This window comes from Ptychodera flava, chromosome 9, assembly GCF_041260155.1.
Source record: "Ptychodera flava strain L36383 chromosome 9, AS_Pfla_20210202, whole genome shotgun sequence".
Classification (NCBI taxonomy): Eukaryota; Metazoa; Hemichordata; class Enteropneusta; family Ptychoderidae; genus Ptychodera; species Ptychodera flava.
Window position 1 is genome coordinate 39637045 of NC_091936.1, and position 23283 is coordinate 39660327.

Genomic DNA, 23283 nt, shown 5'->3' on the forward strand with positions numbered 1-23283 from the left:
CAAAATAAGAAAACGAAATAAACACGTTCACTTAATGAAATAACAATAAAAGAAGGAAAATGAAATAAAAATGTGAACATAGTTAGTCCGTCTACTACCTGGTCAGGGCGATAAGCCCCTACGTTGGTGATCGGTAGAACAAACTGATGAAGGGGATTAGGGAGGGCAATTAACAGATTAGTCTGTCTACTACCTTATGAGCTGCTAACGAGTTATTTGGTCAGGGCGAAGCCCCTCCGTTGGTGATCGGTAGAACAAATTAATGAAGGGGATTTGGAGGGCAATTAACAGATTAACAGATACGGACTGTTTTCTTTGAAATATCATGCGGAGATAGCTAGGGTAAAGTAATAGGCACACACTAGATCTAGACAACGGTAAGGTTTGCATAATAAAATAGTTAACTTGAATACATTACATTTATTGATCATATTCACAACTTCTAGACGAATATTGCTCGCGATATCCTGTGACCATTCTGACCCCTTACACACCTACCTATGCGAGAAATTCGATCGGTGGTTAGAAGGAATCATTCCATTTGAAGACTTGTACCACTGCCCGCAGTTGTTTTATGTCGATCGAAAGGATAAATAAAATTAAAAATAATTGGAGCATTTGATAAAATGTACGGTTAAAATATACCGTTATACAAATAAAGCCAGATTATTTGTGTAGGTTCGAATATTCCGTGAAAATTGACCGACGTCGTGTTACCATATGGTGCATGGGCACCCACCCCTTGAACATAATGGTACATTCAAAATGGCGAGTATCGTAACAAGTAAGTACTTACGAAGCAAGGAGTACGTAAGTTACGTACTCCTTGCTTATCATACAACACAAATCAAGTAAGAATAGTCAGCCTACATACCGTGCTGTTCGATATTTGGTTCCTTTTCAGCTCATAGCTTGAACTTATCACTTTTACCAGCTGTTTCAATAAGAGATAGACGGTCAGACTGTCAAAGCAGCTGTTATGCCTGCGCAGTTAGGCCTAAGTAAGGGCAGATCGTCCATGTAGCCGACACGAACACGAAGTGTGTGTTACCGGCTACCAAAAACTATGAAAAATAGTAAAGAATGAGCTACAAAATCACTATCAGTTTTAAGTTGCAGGTAGAATAAGTCTGTGCCTTTGTAAAAAATACTTATAAGTAAGCACCCATGTGCCGACATGCAACCTGCAAGCCTCGTACTAATGTAGCACAATTATCATGTAGCTACATTTAATTTTCGTATATAACAATGACAACACCACCTGTCGATTTGCATTTTCGATAACAGAGGAACTGTATTAGCTACAGATTTAGGGTTTGCCATTAGTCATATGTTCACATGATGTTCGCTTCTGCCTCCAGGTTCCAGTGTATTTTCCCATGGATGTAACTATTTTTTACATCCATGATTTTCCTCACTATGATGGGGCACGATAGAGAAGTAGCAAGCTATCTGCGCTATACTTTAACACTTTGTCACTCTTTTGTTCTCCAAGGAAATTTTTATCAACTAAATAAATTTGCAGTTGGATAAACCGCTGAATCATACAATAATGAACTTGGACTATTAAAAACTGTTGTTCATGATCATTTCGTGAAAGACAGACACAAACACACACACACACTCACACACACACACATAAGAATATACAGATAGATTTCTTTGCAGGAAATCGAAGTGCATGATGCAGAAGCACAGTGTTATGATGTATATAACTTAAGTTTCCTGCATCTTGCAATTGTCAGACAGTATGAAACTTATGTAACTTATTGATTGCTTTGTACTTGAAGTGATTTACGTTTATAATACTTAGCTTTTTCATCAAGGACTTAAGTATACATAACAAACTAAGTACCATGCTTGTACATGTTGCCAAAAACTACGATGCTTGCTAGTTGATCTTGTTGCTGCAACTCTGGCTAGGTAGTTTTGTTGCTGCCATGATTTTTGTGCATTAAATGACAAAACCATATCAATTAAACCAGTCATTGAAAATAACGTGAGTCATCCATCTGGTATTCTGCAGGAAGGATAACCTGGTCTGTTGTAACCAAGCCAGGTTTGGCAGCATTTTCCAGGGGTTATGCGGCCAAGCCAGCTCTGGATTCCATGAATGACATTCTTGGCGATACTCTGTCAGGAATCAAAGAAGCAGGAACATGGAAAGCCGAAAGAGTCATTACCACCAAACAAGCTGCATCAATTCAAGTTGCAGGAACACAGAACAAAATTCTCAACTTTTGTGCCAATAATTATCTTGGGCTATCTGTAAGTCTTTATTCTGTTTTAGTCTGTTTATTTTATTATGATTTAGCTCACACTTACACAGCAGTTGTAGTCACCACCTTCCAGCCTGCACATCAGCTGTTTGTCTGTATATGTTTCAATAACTGTGTGTGGATATGTATATCACAGTAGGTGAGGCTACCCATAATTCCCCTTGATTTGTGCACTCAGATAGTTTTTGCCAAAGGCTCATTCAATTTTATCAGATTTCCAAACAATTTGAAACGTAGAATTTAATTTCAAGATTATTTGATGAAAATATACTCCAAAATTATAGATTAATATGTTTAAAATTCAAGAGTAAATTGAATAAGAAGTCGATGTTTGAAGATGCTAAAAACTGTACAGTTGTCAAGGTAAAGTTATCAGTGACTGTGATGGTCTCATCATACCACCTGTCAGATATGCAAATTTCCTTTGTCATCAACCCACTAAAAAATCAATACCCTTTCTTTTGCAAACACAGATACAACTTATTCCCTTAGTTTCCTTGAAAATATTGTGTATGGCTGTCAAAAATATATGTTGACAAAATTACAAAATTGCTATCTCCTCCGTGGAAAAGTGGTTGATCTCATTATTCACAGAGGGAAATAATAAAATTATGATTATCAAAGAAATGTCAGAAATATTGACCGAGCTGTTCTGTGTACAGAAGAAATTTGCTTCAGTTCAATGAGTGATCTCTGTGTGCATTTTTATCATGGAGAATTGTGGGTAGCCTCACTTACTGTGATACAAGTGTCTGTTTGCTGGAGACTTGAGAAAGATTTATCACATTATTTGGTGTGCAGATACATCATTTCTTGATAGTGGGATTTTGTTCATATGAAAATGTGCATCTACTAAACATTCAATGAGCTAAGATATCTATATGAATTTTCAATTATTTATGAATTTAAATTTTCAAGTCAACAGTGTTTTTTAACTATGTATTATCAAATATACTAGCCAGTGTAGACTTGCCTTAACCTCTTACCAGTAATTTCATGGCAGAGTAAATTGGAGGAATAACTTCAGCAGACTATAAAGTTGCTGGTAGGGGTTGTGAATATGTTGCCAATAACTACCATGCATACATGAGCAAAGCTATAAATAAATACCAAGCGATAAGTGGTGTAGCCAATAACTGCTGCGTACTCCTGAGCAAAGTTAAAGACAAAGGCCACACAACAAGAGGGCAAGTCAAAGGCCAGTGCATTTGTTAAAAAAATTATTCCATTCGTTATATTGGATGGAATTATTCTTCAGTCGAAAAGGTGTCAGGTACATCATGCACAATGGCTTGGTTTAGGAAATCGCACCTGTAACTGATGACTATGCAATGGATTTCTTTTTTTCAGAGTCATCCAGAAGTGATAGAGGCAGCAAAGTCTGCGTTGGACAAGTATGGCGCTGGTCTAAGTTCTGTCAGATTTATTTGTGGAACTCAGGTATGTAAACTGCTGATGCTTATTTTGTGGCCTTGTCTGATGTCTTCTCCTTCAGTGTAGTGGACACTCAACAGTTTGAGTGAGACACATAATGATTTGAATGGGACGGTTTATATGTGAATGATATCCACATGTTCGTATATGTCTTGAAAACAGACTCAATGGAATGGTATGACACCTGAAAGACATGAATGGTGGCTCACATGTTAGATAAAACCACAAAACAAAGTATTCAAGAAACATTTCTGTCCCATCTTTATGGAGGTATCTGTATCACAAATCAGTTTTGGTCACATGTGCCAGCATAATCAGCTGCCCTTCCTCCCATCACATGGACAAAGACTTCACGTAATGCTTTCATTTTCATGTACAACAGACTGGATAATTTGTAAAATTTCTCAACAATTTTGAAGGCATTTGTTTCTTTCATGGTACTCAAATGTTTTTACCGTTAACAATGGCCTTGGTTACAGCATATTTGCTGACTGATTGAAAAATACATGTCGGGCTCAATCCGTAATGGTACAGCATACTCTGAACTGTCAACAATACCCTGAGGTCATGATGACAGACTGGTTGGCCTCACTGCCCGGCCACACACTGCAACTTGACCATTTCTATTGTTTTGACCTGTAGGACATTCACAAGGAACTCGAGGAGAAAATTTCTAAATTTCACAATCGTGATGACACCATCTTGTACGCTAGCTGTTTTGATGCCAATGCAGGCATCTTTGAGGCTTTGATGACACCGGAGGATGGTATATTTTCTGATGAACTGAACCACGCTTCCATCATCGACGGCATCCGTCTCTGCAAAGCACAGAAGAACAGATACAAGCATAGAGATATGGCAGGTATGTATACTTTACAGTTCATAGCCTAGAACTTTGCCATTGATAATCAAATCTTTATAGAGCTCTGTCCTGGTATCAAGTTATTGGTATATAATGCTTGCATCTTAAACCCTAAGGTTTCCTTTGACAATGGACAATCAATGTTAACTGTGTTTTCTCCAGGTTTCTCCCACAAAGAGGGTAATGTCACCCTCTGCCTTAAAATCAAGGGGACGGGGGCTGGGTTTGGTTCTGATTGAGGGGGATAATAATAATTTATGCAAATTTAAGTTATGCAAATAAAGTTTTTTCCCAGTATAAGCAAATTAAGATTGAAGCGTTGGTCAAATATTGAATTAAAAAGAGTCCCCTGTTTTTTGTTCTTATCTATGTAGGAAATGTTTAATGTATTACAAATTTATTCTAATCATTCACTGTTTATTGATATAAGTTCAGACACAGGTTTGTTATCTGGAGGCAATCTCTGTGATAATACATTATTGGCACTGATCATAATGAGGAATACCGCTATCAACAGTCTGGACTCGGCTCCTATTTGTTGGGGTGACATGGCATGCTAGTTTGTGATTATTTTACGGAGGATTTTGATCAGATTAAGGGGAATTGGCACAATCAGGTGTTCTGGAGAAAATACCGTCTTTCCTTTTATGACAAGAACTTAAATTATAAGTTATAAAGTTCTCATTTAATATTATCATGTCCAAATCACAGATAATAGTAGAATTCATATTTATCTTCTTTTTATTCCCAACATCAGATCTTGAAAATCAATTATCTAACTCTAACACCAGAATGAAGCTTATTGTGACAGACGGTGTGTTCAGTATGGATGGAAACTATGCTCCCCTCAAGTAAGTTTATTTAGGGCAGAAAAGTGACCATTTTATGGCTTTTTTTTTATCTCTTTTGTTGTTGCTACCATGTGAATTTGTTTGTTGTATACCCATAGAAACCATATATCAGTATACATATATCAGTTAACAAAATTTATTGTCCATGCAGTGCTTTAATGAGTCAGACATCTTCCACTAAATCAACTGTATTTTCATGGAAATATAAAGACAAGGGTGTTATTTGAAGTTGAGAAGACTGCTAGTTCTGTATATTGTGATCATCAGATCTGTTCTTATTTGTGTATTTACATTGTTATGAATTATTCTTCCACCTTATAAAGGGAGATTGGTGCCTTGGCAGACAAGTATGGAGCTCTGATTTTCATCGATGAATGCCATGCAACGGGATTTCTTGGAAAAACTGGTCGTGGTACCGAAGAGTTTCTGGGTGTGGAAGGCTCTGTGCACATCATCAACTCTACACTTGGCAAAGCATTGGGTGGAGCAGCTGGTATGGATGATGATGATATTCTTTAATTGAAAACCATGCCAGGAAATCCCAAGAGATTTTGACCGGTTGACCTCGCTGTTAATTTTATGCAGGAAATTACAATAACAATGCTTGGTCGAATGACGCAGTGCCTTGAGGGTGGGATCGCCAGTGTTATATGGGGAGGAGTACCTTCCCGATGGTGATAAGTGGTGCAGATTACCGTCGCCTAGGTGACTGGCGTATACGCGTGCCAAAAGACACCTATGGTTGATTTCCTGTTGACCAGTCGGATGGCAGAGTTGCAAATACCTGGACTGAACCATTTGGTTTTTTTGTGGGTGTCGGTGGTACTTTGACAATATAAGTAAAGATGCACATATATTGAGTTTATTGTCTTGTTTATGAGCGGCCAGTATTTCCAACAGCATAAATTATGTGCATTTGCCCTTGAAGAAATAAATAATTTTCGAATAAAACATCGCGAATGTAACTACATTCCTTAAGCTCGACGTACACTTAAGTGCCCCAAAGAACCATGAAATCGCCCGACTTTCGATTGAAGAGATGAGTTTTGCCAAACCGCGTATACAGAAAAAGTGGCAGATGACTTTTATTTTTAGAATCATAGACAGTATAGCGAGATGTAAAAAATTGTGAAACAGGCTCCCCACCTAACTATCCTAAATGTTTTTGTGTCGGGTTTGTGTTTGATTCGTTTCGAAAATGTGTTCCTACATTCTTATCCGATTGTTTGTGTTAATGAAATGTTTGTTTCGCTTTGGATATTTGTAGAGAAGATTGGATTAGTGTGTACGGTAATGTTTTGTTTGTGTGGGGAAAGCTTATGGCGAGACGCAGCCGGACCTATGTTGTTACAAAAGTTGATAGAGTCGCCCTTTGACGCTTGCGTTTCGAAACCCGAGTGTGGTTTCTCATCAGTCGCAGTGTAGATTCTTTCCTTAGTTTGTGTTTGTGAAAATTTATTTTAATGCATTTTAGTGGTCTTGCTTTCCGATTAGCGAGGCAAGTATATTAATTTTGGTCACGTTGTGAGTCCGTTTGGTGGTTCGGTTTGTTTGTTCTGTATTTCTTTACTTCGGTAAATTTTGTTTTGACTGGTGTGTCTTTTAGATTTTTGGGGGTTTGTGAATTTTTAGGCAATAAGTACCACTGCGGGGTACAGATTTTATGTTTATTGGATCAAGATACTTACAAGTATCCTGGTTGATGTGCTTGTTCTCGTACATTTTAATTAATAGGTCGTTTACTTTGTTTACTGTTTGTTCTGGCTTGTTGTGTATAATACTGAGTGTTACGTAATTGCCTTTCGCATTCGAGTACGTAATCGTTTGTGTTGACAATAACGAAAAACCGACCCCTGTCGAAGGGTTATTTTCCCAAAATTTGTCCATTGTTTGCAAGCTGGTTTATCGCGATTCTTTTGGCACGCGACATGTTTTGTTTCCTTGTTTGAAAGGGTATCTCTAGAAGTGCGAGTTTAGAAGCTTCAGATAGCTTTTAAGTTTTTGTTTTTATGTTGTTCGTGGAGTCCAATTTGACTTTTCTTTGAATTGGTGTTGCGATTGTTTGTGTCTCACGATGTAGCGTAGTCACATTATACGACTTTATTTGTTGAAATCCTGAGGTGGTTTTATTCTGTTTGGTTTTGTTGGTGTCCGAATGAATTTTAAGGCTTTTGCCAAGTACTATTTTTCGGAGTTTCATAGTTTGATCGATGATAGGTTGTTGTTGAATTTCATGTTGTTGTCGGCTTTTCTTTGGAAATAGCTGATTTATTTCCACGGCCATGTTTTCTGTTACGTTACTGTGATTGTTTATTTTGTATTTAATGTCATGTTTCAGTTTTTTTGTTATGTGTACGATTTTTGTTATTTCTTTTAAGTGTTTGTGTTTTCTATGTCATTTTATCGTATTTTTTGGTAGTTCTCTTTTTGGAGTATTTGGTGGCCCTGAAAAGGGCCGCTTGGTATGGGTTTTTGTTAGCGCTTGGCGCGTTTGTTTTGGCGATGAGCCTAGCTTTTTTATGCTTCTTTTCGCGGATTCGATGTGCTTGGTGAGTAGGTGTTTGCCGCCTTCTTGTCACTGTGTGTGCGTACATGGACAGTCTGCATAGCCCTTGAATGTGGTCTCGATTTTGATCAAACTTACAATTTACGAGTATATATCAAAACTGATAAATGATTTATGTGATTACTGTAGCTATAGATAGGCTACATTCAGGACGGGCAGCGACGGGCAGTAATTAGTAGGCAAAACAGGTGGTTTTCACCGTGGGCAGAACTCTGTGCAATGATACTGAACATCAATAGTAAGCCTGTCACCTTGAAGGTAATGCTGTAGGTGAAACAAGGACTTCAAACGCACGATGGTACAAACAACACCACAAGTGAAACGTACACATAGAAATACACGCGTTCCTACGTTGTGCCCACCCGGGCCACGCGATTAAAATATGACTGATACTGCTGGATAGTGTTAATTGGGTCGGTAAACAGTCAATTAATAGTTTAATTGACTACCTGGTTGATTGGCAGGTCGTGTCCAACGACGCATATGCAAAGCAGCCCAAAAGACAAAAGCCCCCAAAGATATTGACAGCTGGCCAGGGGTCACCATGAATACGTAATGACGCTTCACTACGCAGAAACTGCGTAGCCAAGCCCTTCTTAACCGGTCAAACCCTCTTGGCATTTTCCCTCATGTGTTCTATTGTGAATTTAGGAAGTATTAGATTTTTGTTGCTACAGCCCGGTGCATTCTGACATGCTCGGCAAATTTCAAAATATTTGATGAGGTAAATGGTGTTTTAATCAGGGATGCAGCATATGGCACTATTCTCCGTATTAAAGGTATACTGTCACCTGTTCCAATTTTGCCACAGTTACCATGGAAAGAGAAAATCTAACCAATCACAGATTATGAGCGGGTGGCCGCTTTTTAAAAACAGCGCCCTCACATGAACATTTTGAATACCAAGGAACACCCCTTTGACCATATATGGGTATATTTAGATTAGAGGTGACTGTATACCTTTAATGTTAATGTGCAGGGGAATTATTTTATAGTGGACGCTGTTCCTTTTTCGATCTTGTTCTGAATACTGGTACAATGTTCACATTGTATTAGAATTTACACATTTTGCTCAGCTTGGGAACTTTTTTGTTATAGAGCAAGTATAAATGTGATTGTTGATGTTTCAGCACAGCACAAGTAAAATAAATCTGACCATCTTAATTTTACAAAGTTGAAAGTAATTCTGCTATAGGTGTCACTTGGACAGAGCTGACCTGAGTCACATGCATGTAGTGTTTACTTTAAAGTACATGTCAAAAAATATTATCTTCCTGAAACACATGTACTCAAAACCCCCACAGTACATACAAAGTTCCTTGTTTCCTCAACAATAATATTTCATGGTTCTTTAAAATATTGTTATCCTGTTTCATTTATGCTTGTTCCATCATATTTTATTTCATCCTAAGGTGGTTACACGACCGGTCCAAAAGCACTGATTGATCTGCTCAGACAGAAGTCCAGACCGTATTTGTTTTCCAACACATTGCCTCCACCTGTTGTTGCAAGTGCCTCAAAAGTAAGTGTCACAGTGTGTACAGGAATTACTATTACATGCCTGGTACATGTATATCGAGTTTTGGTGCTCCATAGGATTCAATGGTAACTCATCCATGATGTTGAAGACTGCATAGTCATCACTTGACTGAAAGTGAACCAAAACTTTTTCAATTTGACAACTCAAGGATTTAAAAATGTTCAAAATCATTTTTCACACAGGAAATCCATTTTTTTTTGTGCATGAAAAATTGAGAAACCACATGACAGTAATTCAAATGTATTGATGATCAAAGATGTTCTATTTTTCAACAGACTTTCGTCCAAGCATATGATTGTCATGTGCAAATAATCCCAAACATTTGGAGTGAAAACTATGCATGTGATAAAAACATAGCCTTAACTAGGGACTATGTACCGTTGAGACAGGAGACCATCTGCCCTCATGACATCGGGCAAATGGTCACCTACACTTAGGCACGTAGTCCCTTGTTTGAGCTGTAATATACACGATACTGTCGACTACACACGTTCATATGGTCATCCTGCCTTGAGGAATTTTACACTTGTGAATAAGAGCAGAGTAAGTCAGTGTAGCAGACCCAGGATGATTTTAGAATTTCTGACAAACCATGGAATGTAGATATGATACATCTCCTCAGATGACAGTGTCATGAGTGAAAAGAAAACAATAGTTTAAAACGTATCACTAGGTATCACCAGTCATGTGACTCAAAGATAGTAAATCAAAGGTTATAGTGTCAGGTTTGACCTTTGACTCTGGCAAAGTAGGTATCACCACCACTCATGTGACTCAGACATCCCAAGGGTCATAGGTCATTGGCTAAGATAAGTTAATCCACCGTGAGCAAAGTTTAAAAATTCTCAAATCATATTTTGCTCTTTTCCTGAAGAAACTTTTCTGTAGATTGTTCTGCTTTGTATCATAATCTGCTGGTAATAATCTTAAAATTTGTTATAAATTTTCCTGATATGGGATTTGCTGTATTTGCTGGAGTAAAACAAAGAAAAGCATGATTTACAGGCTGAAAACTTTTATTTATGTTAGCTTTTCAAATGTACTATTGTTGGTATCTGTCTTTAAGTTTTTTAAATAATTCTGTTCTATACGTTGTCCAAGTTGCACTTAATTGCAAATAATATCAGTATTGTGTCAGTAAAACCTATGATAGTTCAGTGCATTTGAAATGTTTGCCTCAACAACTCATACTGCCTGAAAATCAACCCGTTTCATTTGATCAGAGTTTCTTTGAAAATGAAACAAATACATTCAAATGAAGCTTTCTTACTGGCATTGATGGTAGGTTTTTACAAGTAATTTTGAAAGTAACTATAAAATTGTTGAACCCGTTACCAACATACCTAGAATCTTCAACATTTTGTAAGAATTTTTGGATGTCGTGCGTAAAGTTCCTGTATACTAACCCTAGTATGTAAATGTTTATAATACACTACCTTTGCTTTTTAAACCATCAATCATGATCCAGCCACATCAAAATGCTTGAATGAAATATTGATCAAATTTTGACCTGTCAATAGTCGCTAGGAAACAAATAAACGAACCTTTTGATAGTTTGCCATCTTTCAGTCCTTCCAAAAAACCATACAATCACATGCAGCAGGTCTTATAATTGCGCGTCTTTCTTTCAGCTGTGATGGAAGTTTCACACCATATAATTAGAATAATATGATATTTGTTGTACTGTATTCCTAACAGGTTTTTGATCTGCTCATGAAAGACAGTTCTCTGGTTGACAAGGTATCGGCCAATACAAAGAGATTCCGAGACAAGATGCAAGATGCAGGATTCAGTTTAGGGGTGGGTACATGTGTATATCCTGGGTTAAATTTGGGATAGGTACTGTACATCCAGTGAACACAGATTGCAATAAATGTGTAGAAATGTGTAATGGTTAGATAAAGGAAAGATGAGATTGAAAGTATGGTACATTTTTGCACCATTGGCCAACACTTATCAAATGACGTGTCAGTCAAAATGGTTGGTTGAGAAGTGAATGAAGTGGGATAAATGTGTTGGCAAGGCCAATATTTAACCCTTTTAGCGCCAAAGTCAATTTTCGTTGCCTTTATAAAATATATCCTTGCAATTTTTTTCAGATTTTAGCTAAAATTTGATTAAAAAGTGCAGCAAATGAAATGTAATATACATTTGGTCAAAAGTTATCAAAAAAAAATTGGAAAAATTCATAAAAGTTACTAAAATGTTGCACTAAAATTTTGTTGGGAAAAATTACAGTACTCAAAGGGTTAATATCCCTCGCTGCCTGAAGAAACAGAAGAGTTCCCTGAAGACAAGGAAAACATGCATGTATCAAAACAATAACAAATGTTGAATTGATTGTCAAGTTACATGATGAGACTTTGTTATCATTGGTTAGGAGTTCCGATTCAAGTGCTTTCCATGGCAAAAACAGTGACTCTTAACCCTTTAACCACCATGGTTTGAACCAATTCACTTGTTTTCTGTGGTAAAATTGGACTTCTAGACATTGAAATGGGATGAAAGGGTTAAAGGTACACTGTCACCTGTTCCAATTTTTCCACAGTTACCATGGAAAAAGAAAATCTAACCAATCACAGATTTTAAGCGGGTGGCCACTTTTTAAAAACAGCGCCCTCGCATGGACATTTTGAATACCAAGGAACGCCCCTTTGACCATATATGGCAATATTTAGATTACGGGTGACTGTATACCTTCAACAGGGAGATGACAAGTGGCATACAAATGAACACTACAGTTGACCTCCACTTCAGAAACCCATCATGATGAGACATTTCATATCTTTATGTGATCATTTAGTATGAAATTGTAATCTACACTGCATCAGATACAATACAGTACGTACTGCCACCATTTCCTGCAAAAGCACTAGGGTCATGAAATGTTTGTCACTATAGAAATTGGCATAATTATGAATTCAGCCCAATTATTACATTGCTCTGTGTTGTTACTGTGTGCAGGGTGAGGGTCATCCCATATGTCCCATCATGCTTGGAGAAGCAGCATTAGCAGTCAAGTATGCTGATTTGATGTTACAAGAAGGTATTTACGTCATTGGATTCAGTTTCCCAGTCGTGCCCAAAGGTAAGCAAAACTTCTTGTGTCAAAATGTTAACCCTACAGTGAAATCCCGTTGTTTCAAAGAGGGGCAGGGGGAGTATTTGCTCAATAGGCAGACACATAGGAATTGGGGGATTGATGGATGGGTAAGTCCATATACAGAAAAGCAAATACCAGTAATGAAAACGTTGAATGTCTGTACTGGCAAGATAATGTCGGGAGACAAATATTTTGACCCTTCCATGTATATCATCTTTCAGCATTTCCATCCACACACAGACATTTTGTCATGCATGTCTATACTCCTTCTCCTGGGAAAAATTTGTTTGTATCCAATAGGACCAATTTTCCATGACATTATTGTTCTATGATTGATATGCAAACGTAAACAATTGCCCAAATGTACACAATTTGGAAATTACAAGTATAAAAATGATGAAAAGAGTTGTTTGTTGTTGTCAGTGTTTTGACAGAGGCTAAAAGTCATATCAATTTCTCTGATCTTAGGGTACGCTGTAGTTCATGCCATGAAATGGAAAAACTTAAACTTTTGCTCAAATTTTCCTCAAGGAAACTTCAAACCATTCCCTTTTGAAGTCACCGTGCAAAATTGGGTACAAGAGAAATAAATTACCCAATATTTACAAAACTTGAAATTCAAAATGGCCGCCGTCCCTGTTTTACTTCCATGAGGGAAAACAATGCTTTCGATTTTCAAAAATTAAGCTTGTGAAAACATGAATCACTCAGTAAGTGTCAAAATGAGCCCCCACAAGTGGTAGACCAAATATATATTGTAAAGTTTTAGTCTTAATATCTGTCCCTTAGGCATACTTTATGTAGCTACCGGTAATAAGCTGCAGTCTGACTGACATTGGTACAAAGCAATCAAAGATTGTCTGAATTTCTGTCAGCATCAGCTAATGTCACAGACGTGATGCTATATTCTGTAGAAAATATACAATTACGATAAAGCAGAATGGTGTCTTGCCGTCATCCAGCACCATTGTTGTCATCGTATTTCATAGGTATATATATCTAGACTCAGTAGGACATGGTGATTGAGGCAAATGATAAATATATATTGTTGTCTGATTGCTGAGAAGTACTTTTTGCATTTTATTGACAGGGAAAGCCAGAATTCGTGTGCAGATTTCAGCGGCCCATTCAGAGGAAGAAATAGATCATGCAGTGGATGCATTCATCAAAGTTGGAAGGCAGCTTGGTGTTGTCAACTAATCTCAATAACCAAGTCTACATGTATGTCACTTGTGTAGGCCCTGCACAGGTACACACAGACTCTGTGTATGATAGTTCGAGTAAGACAGAACACATGGAGTCTAGAGTAAATTATTGTGGAGTTTCAGGATCTTCAAAGTTGAAGGGAATTTTCAGATTAACTTTGTATTATTATACATAACCTCATGCATAACGTTTGTGTTGTCCACAAAAACACAGTTTAGACAAAATGTGTTATTGACTGACGGGCTTTCTTCCTGATAACCACATGTGTCCTTTTTTTTGCTTCAGAAACACGCTTTTGGAAAATTTGGGTTTTTTTAAAGAGATTTTGTGCGGGATTGCTCTTTCAGAAAGTTCCAGAAAGGTGGTAGTTTGCAGATTTTCATGAAATCATGACAGCATTGTGGTCGATGATCACCGATAGCATGCAGTTTGTACTACTTTATAAGGAATTGTAAAAGTTCACTTGTTTTCTGACCAACTAATGACTGAAATTTATGACCCATCCATGACAGTCAAATTAAAATTATCTTTTGATCGGTTTACACCATAGGTATAACATTTCCTCAAATTTTAATTATTGTATTGGTTGTAGCTATTAAGTATTACAGGAATCATAAACCTTTACTTGTTTTTCAGTTTTAAAAATTTGGTTTTTGACAATGCCACAAAATCAACAACAGGGATCCTGCATCTGAATTTTCTCATGGCTCTGTCGATCACCGCATATTTAACAATTATGTTGCCACTGTTGTTACATAATTTATCATTTAGATGACGAGCCTGTCGGTATCATAACTTATTGGGGAACATAATGGAATCAAAGTACCGGTAGGACTTGGCTGGACACAGTGTGCCAAGAAGAAATGCATATGCAACATGGAATGTAAGCGAACTTAACAAAAAATGTCGGTGTTTATATGTATTTGTGTATGCTACACAAAAACTTGAAGTTTCTTATCATGCTTATAATGTTAAAGGGAAACAGTCATTGGAACTGCGCCTGTGCGAGTTTTTTGTTCTCAAACAGTGCATTTCATGCACGATATCTAGCTGCACCTCATCATCATAGCATCATAGCTGCAACATTTAAATTATACGATGTAGATTATGACAAACATGTTTTGACTTTCATCAATCACCATCGTACCTTGGATACAGTGTTTACATTAGTCATATGGGTCCCATACAACCTTTGAGCGCAGTTCAGACGACTGTATCCCTTTAAAGGCAAACACAGGTCATTCATCAATGTTGTACTTGCGTAAGTTCAAGAGTATTCAGCTTTGTTGATTGGTCCACATACAGTAGATCATTTACATATATGCAAATGAACTAATTATGATTTCTCAGACTCATCAAACTTTGAGAATGAATCATTCAAAGTATAACCAATTTAGCTCAAAAGTTCAACGAAATGCAGTACATTCAGTTTTGATATATGGCCTAATTATGGAATTTCATTAAAGCTGCAAAGGAGCTATTAATTTTAGAATGTCATGTTCATCAGACTATAACTGAAACTAGGTATGATCAATTAATAGCAGGTCCAGTCAAAATCAGTCCACTTAGTATTGATACATAGCCTAATTACACAAATTCATTAAATATGCATATAAGCCAATAATTAGAATGCCGTGCTCGTAAAGCTTACAACATAATCAGACCTAAGTATTATCAATATCAGTATTCATATACAGAATACTTACAGAAATTCATTAAGTATGCAAATGAGCTTATAATTTGTAAGTCATGGTAACCAAGCTGTAAGCTTGTATGAGAACAGAACAAATTTGGTTGAGTATTCTTGAGATACAGCCTAATGCATAAATTATTATGCAAATGGCTATCAGATCTAGATCTTCCCATGATGATGCTATTTCCCAAATTCTATGATTCTGACAGTTTTTAAGTTATCACTGGAACAACATACGTCTACAGATGGACAGATGGTTACACACACTCAAACGCAGACATTGTGGTGGTATAGGACATGGTGTCCAAAAATCTGATTGTCAAATATTTTTTCTCAAGTATTACCCTCTGTACAGCAAGGACCTTCAAAGGTTCAAAAGTTTATCATTTCTGTTTCTATGATATTAGGTGCACTTTCTAATAAATTTGCTGTTTACAAATAATGTTATGATTTGTCTGTGCATGATTTATGTGAAATTCAGTCATCTGAAATCAAATCTTGACGTCAGCTACCCCTTTCAAAGTCAATAAAATCAGATCTGTATTTTTATATACTGCCCTCGTAGTCAGCAGGAAATGTGAACCTAATCCACAAAATGATGACTGAACACAACACAACACGACACTTCGGGAACAATGCTTTATTGTAGTATGCACGTTTCAGATTCATGGACAAATAAATAAAGTCTAACAAAGAAATACAATGTACATATTCTATGTGAAACGCTTTGACAAAACCATTTCCAGTACAGACATGGATTCAAACAAAAAAAAATCTACATGTGATATGCATACATCATACACAAAACACTTGAATTCACCAAACTGGAAATACAATTAATGGACACATTCCTTCATATTTAAAAGTACAGTCTAAGCACCTACTTAATAAAATAAATACATAATTGAAGATATAATTTATTGTCCCAAACAGAGAAATTCCATATTCTGCTCAAAAGAAATGTATACCTAGTATAATAAGATCTATTGCACAGCTTGCTGTACTTTGAATTCTCTAATACTGAAAAACCAAGCTGGCATATCTGCTCAGACTATGTCAAACTTGCATAAAGAAAAATATGAAAACATCTGTGTATCCTGCAATTATATTTTTTTTAATAAAAGCAGTGTGATGTAAGATAAAGCCACAGCGATTCAGTTTGCAGTTCATACGATACCATACATCTGTACATACATCAGTGTGGCAAGTGATCTGATATGCAAAACGGCTTTCAAAATAATTTCCAAATTAATCATTCTTTATGGAATGTCAAAATTCTAAACCCTCAAAAAAAAAACCCGACTGGAATGATCTTTTAATAATTAAGTCATTGTGCATTGTGGACCTCTTTGGGCATAGGAGTCACCTCTTAAGTGAACCTCCCAAAAGTTAGCAACTATTTTTTTACTTTTTCTTTCATTTATTTATTTGCAAAAGACCTAGAGTAACATAAATAATAGTTATTTTAAAATTTCTTCTGTACACGATTTGTAAATACAATTTTACACAACTGGTCATTAAATATTAAACACCAATAAATTAAGAGTGAAGTTGGTCAGTCAAAAGGTAGCTAGGTGGTTATCCCTAGATGTACATCGCTTTGGTCAGTTCCTATATTGCTACAGCATTGGCTGTGGTAGCTAGCAAAACCATGAGGTACGGTATAATCTAAACCAGGGGTCAAGACTTCAAACTGTGACAAGGTAGAATGTATTTGGACTATATACGGTCACAAACATGAACTACAACTGCACTATCACACTGTAGCAATCATAACTTCATACTTTGGATTTATCTATTTTTCCTTGATTATTTTGGTCATACTTGAGACTCTCGTGATGATGTATAGTTTTGTATTATTATCATGAATACAATCCTGCAGTATTGGAGATGCTTGCTCACTGACAAATGTCAAAACAGTCTCCAGAATCAAATGACAATTATGTAAGGACATTGGCTCCTTCAAAATCGTTAACCAAAGCTGACATGTATGTGTAACTATTAAAACCATATTGCTTTACAAAATATTGTACATGTTACAGAACTTTGTTTACATGATTAATACACACAAATGAGACACTTTGCACACAACCAACAGACAGGAATGTGTTCAATTGTTCATCTCTGATTCCTAGCTATACGTAATTTCATACCTCTATATCGTTATATACCTAAGGAACACTCATTTCACTCAACAACCTGTACAGATCCACCTAACGGGTAATGGACTTCCTAAACATCGAAATGACTTTCAAGATAATTGCTGAAATGGTGACATAATTCAATACCTGGAGCAGTAAAAGATCTGTTTTTCTCTCTCTCTGATTCTATCGCTTCTTTGAGATCGTAAATAGCTTGACCAGATGATAGTTTGTGGCAGCTTGCAATGTGTAATCAGTCCATTGTACGAACATCAGACCTGAACACACTCAAAAAGCGCTGACAAACACATCCTCTTATTGGATAATGTGACAAGCAAATGGATGTAACCTTTCTCCTGATTGGCTGATTGATTGTTGGTCACAGTTCTTAAAATGTTTGCTAACTATTGCCTGTCACTTCCTGTCAGATAATTGACACATTAACTTCTAGCAGACGTCTGAAAAGAAACTGTCACAACAAAATTTGGAAGACTCTGACACACTCATAGACTGTACTATCCGATCAGAGTACTGAAGTTGTATTGCAAGGGTTTCACTGTTGGATAGCATACAAGGCACTGTCGATATCAGTCTCTATCAGCTCATCAAGGCACACTCACGGTATTAACACATGACCCCTGATGTAAATGAAAGCAACTCCACACTTGGACAAGAATGAAATACAACAAGAATGTAAATACACTTCAGAGTGGCAAGGCACTGCTAGGCACTGTGTCCATCATTAGAAATTCTAGATATCACAGTACTTCTGTGACAAACGTTCAGGCAACAGAGAGGCACATGAATGCCAACATACATTGACTTTTAATTTTAATGTATACCTGTGTATACACCTGTATATATTCTGTTCAGTGATAATGGCAATTTAACGTCTTTACATGTATGTACTTTTTGTGTTCTGTATTTTAAGGCACTTCTGTTTATATACAGTTGATGTTCTAAGCTTTGAAGGCACTTTTGGTTTTCCATTATTCCTTTTCCGTCACAATTTGAGCGTTGTCATGTCAAACTGAGGGAAAAGGTAGATAAAGCAATGCCGGCTGTGAAACACAATACTAACGTACAGCAATATTGCACAGTGATCAGAACTCTTGTAAAGAACGAGATTTCAAAATCTGCTGAAATCTCCTTTTTGACATTGCGATGCATCATTCTGTCAAGTTCAAATTCAGGCGATGCTGTCTGTACCCTTTGAAAAATGAACAAATTACATGTACTCTAACAATAAAGCAATCAATGTCAAGGACACAATTGTAAATAGAGAAATCTATCATAACAGTACTCTTTAAAGAAACAAAAAACTAAAATAAAAGAAATTTAGAGCTACTTTAAATTCAAAACATAAATATTAATACAGTTGATAAATTATTCGTGAGACTAGAAAATGTTATACCACTACCCATGTTGACAATTTTACATTCACAACTTGTATATACAGAGGGAAGACATTTGGTTTCAAGGCACTTACAGTTGTGTTTTTTTTCTACTACCGAATCTCATTAATATTTAACACCATTTCCAATTTTCATCAGAATTTGTCACAGTTCACAATCTGAATTAGATTCAAAGACAGTATTTCAGTTTATGTGTCAGTCAGATTGGATAAACAAGTGACATTTGGACCTTTCTATTGCACCTAGCATACTGAATTAAACTCTTCAAAAATTGTTGGTACTTTGTAACAATACATTTCCGTAATTTGTGTAGTCAAATAAACTCCTCAAAATTGATGGTAGTTTGGGACAATACATATCCATGATTTGTTTACTGAAATAAACTCCTTCAAATTTTTGCAAGTTTGTAACGATACATAGCCATGATTTGTTTACTGAAATAAACTCCTCAAAATTGTTGCTACTTTTTAACAATACATATCCTAGTTTATAACACTGCTGTGCATCAAAACTGTCCATTCAAGACAATACAAGACACTTTTAATAATTGCACTGTCCTCAGAGGTGATCTCTTTTTTCATGAGGTATAAATATTGATGCAAACACTCTGGAAATACTCTTGTATTAGTTGTAGTAAGTTTGTTTCCCTTTACATATTTACTGTCAGTCACTGACTGTCAGTTTTTTAAAGCTACATTAGCTTAAGCAAACAAACAAACAAACATAAACAAGAAAACAAACAAAAACTGTTAGTATAAACCAGTGGATCCCACGGTATCGTCTGCTCTTTACACATGGTAAAATGAGTCACATGTTTTCAGTTTCTGTAACTGCATACACTTTTTTATCTACACTTACAACATGCATTTGATATGGTAAAAGTCATGATCTTAATTCCACCCTCTCTGGTCTTATTTTTCATTAACTTTTTCAAGTCTGACTCCAAGCAGTTGTGAAATAATTTGTGAGTGAGATCAACTAAGGCACAGTAAATGGATATGACTGTTCATGAAAATATGGACTGCATGATACTAGGAGAAATCTTTTAACATCCATGGATTTACTGGCTACCTAGAGAGGAGAATTTGTCATTTCATTGTACATAGGATTTTAACAGTCTGTTGCAAACAGATAAGATATACATGTACCATACATGTATATCAGTTCTAACATGTCAGCTTATGAAAAATTGTTGTGTTTGAAAGAAAAAATACTGGATGAAAACATTTGTAACAGCATGCACTTGATTTTTTGTTTTGTGCAAATGTCAATTGGTGCTAAAGAGAAAAATATAAGGAAAACAAAAAAGGTGGAAAAAAATGACAAAAATGTAACTAGCAGTGAAACACTTGAATGACTAGATTTAAAATAAAAATCCCTTGACTATAAACCTTTGTCTGTAATGCCTAGTGTACGATATGTTCCTGGTTGGTCTCTGAATGAGGTTTTTCAGAAAAAAAAAGCCTGACTTGTCCGGTCACAAGATCTGGAACAACAATGAAAATGATAGAATCTATATCTACATATATCAAGCTGTAGTTAAGTATCGCAATTACATTTTGGCAAGTCAATACAAGTGCTATTTTAGTCAATATTACAATTTCTCTACGTTGTGTTCAGTCACCGATAGGACAACATCCTTTCTTCTTTTCAATGTCTGCTCCTAGAGTGAGTACTTTTTCAATCTCTCGGTCTTCTCTCTCTTGTAGTTTTCTTGCCAATGCCTGAATGCATTCATCCACACTGTAGCCTGACTTGGCACTGGCTTCGTAGAACAAACTCTCATATTCCTACAATATGAAAAGAAAACAATCATTTACAAAATGTTGTCAGACTTTGATATCAACAGTGACATAGTCAAGTTTTAGTTGATATCTAGAAAGTGATGTCATCTCAAAAATGACATCACACATATGTTTCTCATCCCAGATTTCTTGCAAAACTGATGTGGAAAGAAGTTTTTTTACATTTTTTATTTTCAATTTTTTTGAGCTGACAAGATCCCTCTCCCATATACAAACAACAAAGCAAGAATGTTTTCATGCATCAGTAACAAGACACAACAAGATGATGTACTGGATAACTTCACTTCTCAGAATTGTAATGTTGCATTTTGTACTATTCATAGCACATTGTCATTTCTTATTATGTATTTTCTTTGACTGAATGCAGAAACAAGGCTGTTGCAGTGGGCCTAGGTCAACTCACAAGGATGAGAAACTACACCGTTGATTTTTTGGCCTATCTGTGATATCAACAGTGTGATATTGATCATCAAGCCGTAGATAATACCTTGAGTGTGACATCATTTCCTAATTGATATTTAAAGCATCTTATCATTTATTGCACATGCTCAGTGATGTCATTCAGCTTAGAAATCCCAAGCACAAACCATAAATGTTAATTTAAAATGTTTTGACAATTTTATCGACACAATTCTGTTTTGACAGAAAAGTGTAAATCAGGTGCTGCACATCAGATTACCAATGGAGAGCAAACGTTTGATTGAAGGATTGATAAAAGTGAAATGATCGTTCATGAGTTTAGACAATGCAGAAGCAGTTTTGCATTGGAAAAATGAAAGTGGTTAAAGTGCTTTGTGGTTAAAGTAAGTATAAATTTTTCTGGAATTCCATACCTCGGCAAGTTTGTGTCCATCTTTTTGTTTGACCTGTCTCTGTTCTTCGATGTCAACTTTGTTTCCAAGAATCATCGTGACAGTGCCTTCTTCAACCCCCTCCTGTCAGAGAAAGAAAGAAAGAAAGAATGTTCTATGAATGATGGAGTGTGGTAATGGGGAACTTATGATGTAAGGCATAGTTGGTCTTGTGCATCCTGTACACAGTTGTGACATTTGAAACGTTCAATACCAGGCATGATACGATTAGGAAAAGGAATGTACAATCAAATAAGCTGTTACCCACCTTTCAAAATTTGGAATTCGCCATCAAGACAATGAAGAAAGGAGCAAAATAACTGTCTTATGTAAATGTATAGTCCACTTACGCTGGAGAGTGATTTTTACTATTTTTTTCACTATCCTTTTACATTTGCAGTTGGAATGCACTCTACGTGACAAAGTGTGCAGAGACACGTGGATTAACAGAATCAGGCTACTTTGCTACTTGAACTTGAATACTTGTACGCAATATGTTTCTATCTTGCAATGATCTATTTGTTTGTGAAACGTAACATGGACTGAGTCAATTTCTCAAAGTGGCATTTGTACATGGCCTGCAAGAAGATTACTGAAACTTACGCTGACACTAGTCATCCAGTTCCGAACATTTGTAAAGCTACTCTCAGATGAAATGTCATACACAACTAAGACGCCGTCAGCTTTGCGGAAATACTGCTTTGTGATGCTGCGAAATCTCTCCTGTCCAGCTGTGTCCCACAACTGCAATGCTATCATCTTACGGTCCACTATTACATTCTTTACTTGAAAATCAACACCTGTAAAGGTTATAAAAATAAAAGAAAATAAATTAGAATTTCATTTTTTTATTTAAATGTACGGACCCACAAAGAACGGAATGTGGTGTATATAACAGTCGTTTTTTTGCCTGTTTTTAAGTCTACAATAGATCAAGTGTAGTACAAAACTGTCAACTGAGGAACTTCCTATAAGTGAACAAAAGCTTGTGATGCTAGAATTCTCGAAAAGTAGATTAGTTCTATCATTTAAGAAGTTCTATGATAGATATGTGGAGATGTTGCATTGAAATATGACACGCCCCTTTCTGATATGATGAGTGACAGCATTTCTGGTTTGACTCACAACAGGAATTTGGTGGCTTTCCTGGAGTACATGAAATTTGTCTCTATGGGTCAATCTTGACGAGCGTAGCATGCTTGCACGGTACGCTTACTCATTCTGGACACCTGGTACCAACCACTGAGCAGTGGTTAAAGATGACCCAATTTTTATTGTCATTTCCTATTTGTTCCTGGGACCTGGTGAATTTTTTTATTTAGCGTGAATGATACTGATTATTGACCAACTTTGATGGCTGCCTTCATCAAAACACAAGCTAATGATAGTGGCCAATTTTGATAAAATCAATTGCTGGTTTTGATTGATATCAACTTAAGTTATGATGAAACACTGATTTGGATGCACGCTTGAGAAAATGTTAGGGTACACTCATCATAATGTGTGAAGTTATAGGACACACATATGTAGGAGAATG

At 36.3% G+C, this 23283-nt stretch overlaps 2 protein-coding genes and 1 long non-coding RNA gene across 11 annotated transcripts in view; 1 reads left to right on the forward strand and 2 right to left on the reverse strand.

Annotated features, from left to right (window-relative positions):
• Positions 1 to 23283, reverse strand: part of LOC139140954 (uncharacterized) — a 156927-nt gene that overhangs the window by 83070 nt on the left and 50574 nt on the right. The gene's annotated exons all lie outside the window — the stretch shown is intronic.
• LOC139140951 (2-amino-3-ketobutyrate coenzyme A ligase, mitochondrial-like) lies at positions 645 to 16648 on the forward strand. Its single transcript, XM_070710466.1, has 10 exons — positions 645 to 784; positions 2027 to 2268; positions 3630 to 3719; positions 4356 to 4575; positions 5333 to 5426; positions 5750 to 5919; positions 9405 to 9514; positions 11231 to 11332; positions 12497 to 12620; positions 13726 to 16648. Exons 1-10 carry the CDS (start codon positions 721 to 723, stop codon positions 13833 to 13835), a joined length of 1326 nt encoding a protein of 441 aa, XP_070566567.1. The 5' UTR covers positions 645 to 720; the 3' UTR covers positions 13836 to 16648.
• The window catches only part of LOC139140950 (EF-hand calcium-binding domain-containing protein 4B-like), an 80045-nt gene continuing 72921 nt past the window's right edge, over positions 16160 to 23283 (reverse strand). For all 9 annotated transcript variants that reach the window (XM_070710460.1, XM_070710457.1, XM_070710462.1 and 6 more), the window contains 3 exons: positions 22350 to 22546; positions 21729 to 21830; positions 16160 to 20880 (listed from right to left, as the gene is read on the reverse strand). In XM_070710460.1, coding sequence (XP_070566561.1) covers positions 20707 to 20880; positions 21729 to 21830; positions 22350 to 22546 — 473 coding nt within the window. In that variant the 3' untranslated portion in view covers positions 16160 to 20706. The remainder of the gene's footprint in view (positions 20881 to 21728; positions 21831 to 22349; positions 22547 to 23283) is intronic.

What these genes read in the sequence shown, in the direction of transcription:
- LOC139140951 (XM_070710466.1), top strand. Translation starts at nt 721, where the DNA reads ATGGTGCATGGGCACCCACCCCTTGAACATAATGGTACATTCAAAATG. An exon ending in ATAATTATCTTGGGCTATCT is followed by an intron (nt 2,269 to 3,629) that starts GTAAGTCTTTAT and finishes TCTTTTTTTCAG; the next exon opens with AGTCATCCAGAAGTGATAGA. An exon ending in ATGCAGGATTCAGTTTAGGG is followed by an intron (nt 11,333 to 12,496) that starts GTGGGTACATGT and finishes TACTGTGTGCAG; the next exon opens with GGTGAGGGTCATCCCATATG.